At 34.8% G+C, this 4627-nt stretch overlaps 1 protein-coding gene across 1 annotated transcript; it reads right to left on the reverse strand.

Moving 5' to 3' along the window:
* Window positions 1-1304: 1304 nt before the first annotated feature.
* Window positions 1305-4130, reverse strand: LOC128260243 (vacuolar protein sorting-associated protein 11 homolog). The gene has a single exon (XM_052993068.1). It carries the CDS (start codon window positions 3911-3913, stop codon window positions 1433-1435), a length of 2481 nt encoding a protein of 826 aa, XP_052849028.1. The 5' UTR covers window positions 3914-4130; the 3' UTR covers window positions 1305-1432.
* Between the last annotated feature and the right edge of the window lie 497 nt (window positions 4131-4627).

A 4627-nucleotide genomic window follows, 5' to 3' on the forward strand; every position in this document is an offset into this window, starting at 1 on the left:
TCTGCAGCAGAAGCTAATATTGTTCGCGATGCCAAAATCGGCCACACGTTGGTCGATGTTGAAGTTGTTGTTGTTGTAGTCGATACGACAGTTGTTATTGAGGGCATCGTATTAGTGAACGCACAAGCTGATGTAGTCGGTGCGTCTATGGGTGGAAGGGGGGAAGGGCATTGCGAACTCCATGACTGAGTTGGAGCAGCGCAGCTTGAGTTGGTAAATGGTGCTGGCGAAAGAGACCGAGCTCTCTGAGTAGCGGGCGGCGACATTGCACTAGTTGTTATGTTATTTACTGTCTCCGATGAGACAATTGCTAGGTATGCATTATTTTTCGAAGACGAAGACAGTTGAAGCGAAGACAGTCGACGCGCGTCTTGCTGTTGTTGTTGTTGTACACGACTTTGACTCACTGGCTTGCTGTTGGCACTTTTCAATAACGTACCCGCAGACATTGTTATTTAGATTAATTTATTTAAATCTTCGTATTTGTTATTAGATTTGTAATCGCTCGGCGGAGCGATCGGAAACACGTCTACCTCGGATAGTTGATTCTGTTGATTCTTCTGATGGAAACTGACCAACAAAAGTGTTGAACAACTCGTGTTAATTAGCTGCTTGGCACCAGTGTTGCCAAAGATGATGAAAAAGGTCTCGCTTTGCACAATTAGTACATTAAATTAAAGGGTAATAAGAACCAAAACAGCTTTATACTAAACTAAGATAATTTAAACTTCTAACCATATAAAAACAAACCGAAAAGCGCTTGCTAAAAACAAGTGTACCATGACAACCTTTGCTTTGTTTCTATCAAATTCGTTCGGAAACTAGAACAAGTGCGGCGGATTTGCAAAACTCAAGATAGTAAGAACTAAAGCGATTCTGAGGTGCCATCACAAAATTATTTTTAAAAAGTCAAATATATTACTATTAACCAAATCTATTATGCAACAATGTTTAAAAACATCAAAGAATAAGGTAAAAATATCATTTGCACTTTATATTATCGCAAAGTATTTTAAAAGAACTAATTTCTGTTCAGACGGATCTGAATCCGTATGCCAAATGCTTGGCGAAAAGTTTCCGTGAGTTTTTCGCGGAACTTAACAGAGAGTTAACAAACGGAACTTAGATTCCGTGCAAATATTTCGGAAGTGAAAATTGGAACAGGTCTGTGAAATTCGAATCCGTCTAAATCTTTTGGAAGTAAAAACTGGAACAGGGCTGAATATAAAAAGTTTACGTGATCATCATCCCACAACCCCTAAAAAAACCCCCACTGTTTGCATGTTAATGAATCGCTTCACAAGTTATTAAATACCGTTGATTGTTTTATTAAAATAAAAAATACATGGAAATATATTAACAACTATTTTAAGTATACTAGAATTAGAGTATTAGTTTTAATCAAAACGAATATTTTATTTATCTATTGGTTTTATTTTTCAATCATACTTTCAGTTCCTAGTTTCATAACTCCTAAGCCTACTACATTTGCAATTGCAGCAATAATATTTGAAGAATCCAAGTTAAATTTGTTTCTGTTTTTTGAATCAGACATTTGTTTTTTTGTTTCGCAAACAACACATATTAGTTGATCATGACGTTTTGCCGAATTGTAATTAAGACAATCCTTATGAAAGGAATGTTGGCAAAGAAAATAAATGGTTTGCATGTTCAAGGTTTCATGGCAAATATTACATTTATCATTACGAAATTCTATAGGATTGTTTGTGTAGAGAGCTAGTACGCAACCAGATCTCTTAATCTTATCATTTAAATTTGCAACCAACTGTTGTTCATTTGAAGAATCCAATACACGACGCATATTTTGTTCCTTGAATACAGGTTTAATCTTCAATACTTTTATTTGATCATTGGAACACATACTTTTTAAAATCATAAGAAATGAGTTTTTACTTATATTCAAATCTAAACCGACTTCTGGATTGTTTTTAATTAAGGTATCTATACATTTATTTACTGTTTCATATTGAAAAACTTCAGCGTTCTGCTGGTTGTTAGGAATTGCTTTTATTCCACTTAAAAATGAAAAAAGTCTACAAATAATTAAAACCTTGTCTAAACGTAACCTCTCTTTTTTTAAAAAGTTCAGAACAAAACATGTAGAAACTTTGTTACCTCGCCATAAGGCAAGATACAGAATTAGTAAATAAAAATATAACTTTTCATCACAGGCTGGAAACGTTTCAATGATCTTAGCTAGCATTTTGGAACAATAATCGTTATAATCTTTCAAAATAGAAAAAAAAGAAAGAATATTTTTGAATTTTTTAACATTTTCCGAATTAATATTCTCCAAATAGGTAGTGGGGTCTACTATTAGCGTTTCCGATCCATATTCCAAAAACCGTTGCAATAAATCTTCAACTTTGTCCTGGTTTTGAAGTGTACACTCGAAATACATTTTTGATAAATCTGAAAGATTTTTTAAGTCCAAAGGGCTTGTAGTACTTAAAGGTTCAAGTCGATCCCTAATCTTCTGCATTTTGTGTTGAATTTGCTTACGATTAATGCAGCATTCCATGAGTTTTGCTTGATGCTTTGAAGACTTATCATATTTTCCCCATTCAGATAAGTAGTCTATAAGATAACAATTATATCGGGAATATAAAAGTTTGGAAATTACAGCATATGGCTTAACAAAACCAATTGTTTTAATAAATTCTTGAACTGCTCTACTTATGTCGCCTTTTAAAAGTAAATAGTTTCCGTAGTGAAACCGTACTAAAGCAGTTTCCGGTGAGGAAATACAGCCTTCTCGATTTAAAAACCTCAATGCTATATCGTACATATTTTTTTCAATTAGGAGGTGTATTTTATTTCTCATGTTGTGCTCTTCTAATATAAAGGCGTTGCAAGTATTTTCGTGAACAGTGTTACTTATAATATAGCAAAAGCCCTTTTCACAGATTATACAAAACAAATCTTGAAATTGCTTTTGAAAAACTATCATTTTGTTTTCGGTATCTACAACAAATAGAGTCGAGATGCTTTGGTTTGAATTTGATTTTATAGGATTGACAGCGACGACAAGATAATGACCCACCCAAGCAAGACATTTCTTTGTGCCTCGAATAGCAAAACAGGGACCCCTTCCATCGTTGGTGTAGCAATACACAGCATCTTCACGTCCCACTGCCAACATAGACTCTTCAAAATCTTCGTCACCAGCCTTACGAATCGTGCAGCAATGGTTGATATATTTTGAATCATTATCATTATCAAGTACAAATTGTTTATCCATGCAGCTTTTATCTTTTAACACGAAACAATAAACTCCTTGAGAACAAATTACGAATATAATTTTGGTTAGAATATCCATTTGCTTAGCTTTAATGTCGAAATGAACTCCATTTATTGGGCATCCAGATACAAAGTGTTGGCGAATGTTGGCAGAAAAGAGTCGGCTAATTTTTCCATAATGCAAAAGAATATCACCACTTTCGAAGCCTATTGCTAATGCAAGTAATTTTTCATCGACGACTTCTGCATCAATGCAAGAAGCAGCACTCGCGACTTGCATATATGCAGATGCAATAATTGGAGCTCCTTGCTTTTTTGTTAATCTTCTTAAATCGTATAGATCAATATGAATTCCATAATTGGTATCCTGGGTAGCAGTTGCTAGCAAGTTATTTGAAGTAAGGGAACAAAGTCTTATCGTGTTCCGTGCGGGCTGAGACTTAAACGTAATACACTCCCAACTCGAAAAGTATATGTGAATATTTTTGTTTTGATCGCAAATCACTATTCTTATTTTTATGTCGTCAGTTGTTGATTTGGATTTGTTAAAGCAGTAACACGATATTTCTGACGTGTTCAGGCATTTTACTGACGGTAAAGCGGTTATATGGAAAAGATCAACTTTTTTCCATTCCAACACGCTCGTTTCCATTTTATTTAATTTATTTACTAAATTCAATGTCAGTGTCAAGCTACAGTACTAGCACCAGTTTGACACAGGAGAGCGAACGAAATACGAATGTACTTTTTTGTACACTGTCCGTAAAATTAACAACGGCCAGTTATGGCCTAGTCCCACAGAGTACCATCAACAATATCTTTGACAGATGGTCCGTTATGGACCAAAATAATATAATTATTTAACCACTAATCAATAAAGCATTAAAATGAAATAAAAACTGGAGAAAATACTTCTAAAAGAGTCCGATAATAAAAAATACCCTCCTCAAAAAATTCTGCATACGCCATTGTGATTTCATCAATATATCAAAATTCCCAAACGTTTCGCTTGGATGGGCCCTGTGGGACTGGGCTATAAGGTTTTGTCGTTCCTGGATAATGAATTAACGTTCCTAGCCGCACGATTCTAGCCGATATTTACCCGATGTTTTTTCGGTGCAACTGTAAAGTCTTGGCGTGAATGTGTTAACATATGTATAATTTAAAATGATCTTTTGTTATTTTATTATTCTAAGCTCTTTATTATGTTAATCGTTTCGCTGTCATTTCTTGAGTGCTCGGTCTGTGTTCTTAGCTTAGCTTAGTTCTATCTGCTGTGCAGTCGGCGCTGATGGCGTGTGTCAAATTACGTTTGCACTTAAAGAGTGCTGATCCTGCAGATTTGGCTAACATTGTTGCCGATGGT

Source organism: Drosophila gunungcola, assembly GCF_025200985.1.
Source record: "Drosophila gunungcola strain Sukarami chromosome 3L unlocalized genomic scaffold, Dgunungcola_SK_2 000031F, whole genome shotgun sequence".
Lineage (NCBI taxonomy): Eukaryota > Metazoa > Arthropoda > Insecta > Diptera > Drosophilidae > Drosophila > Drosophila gunungcola.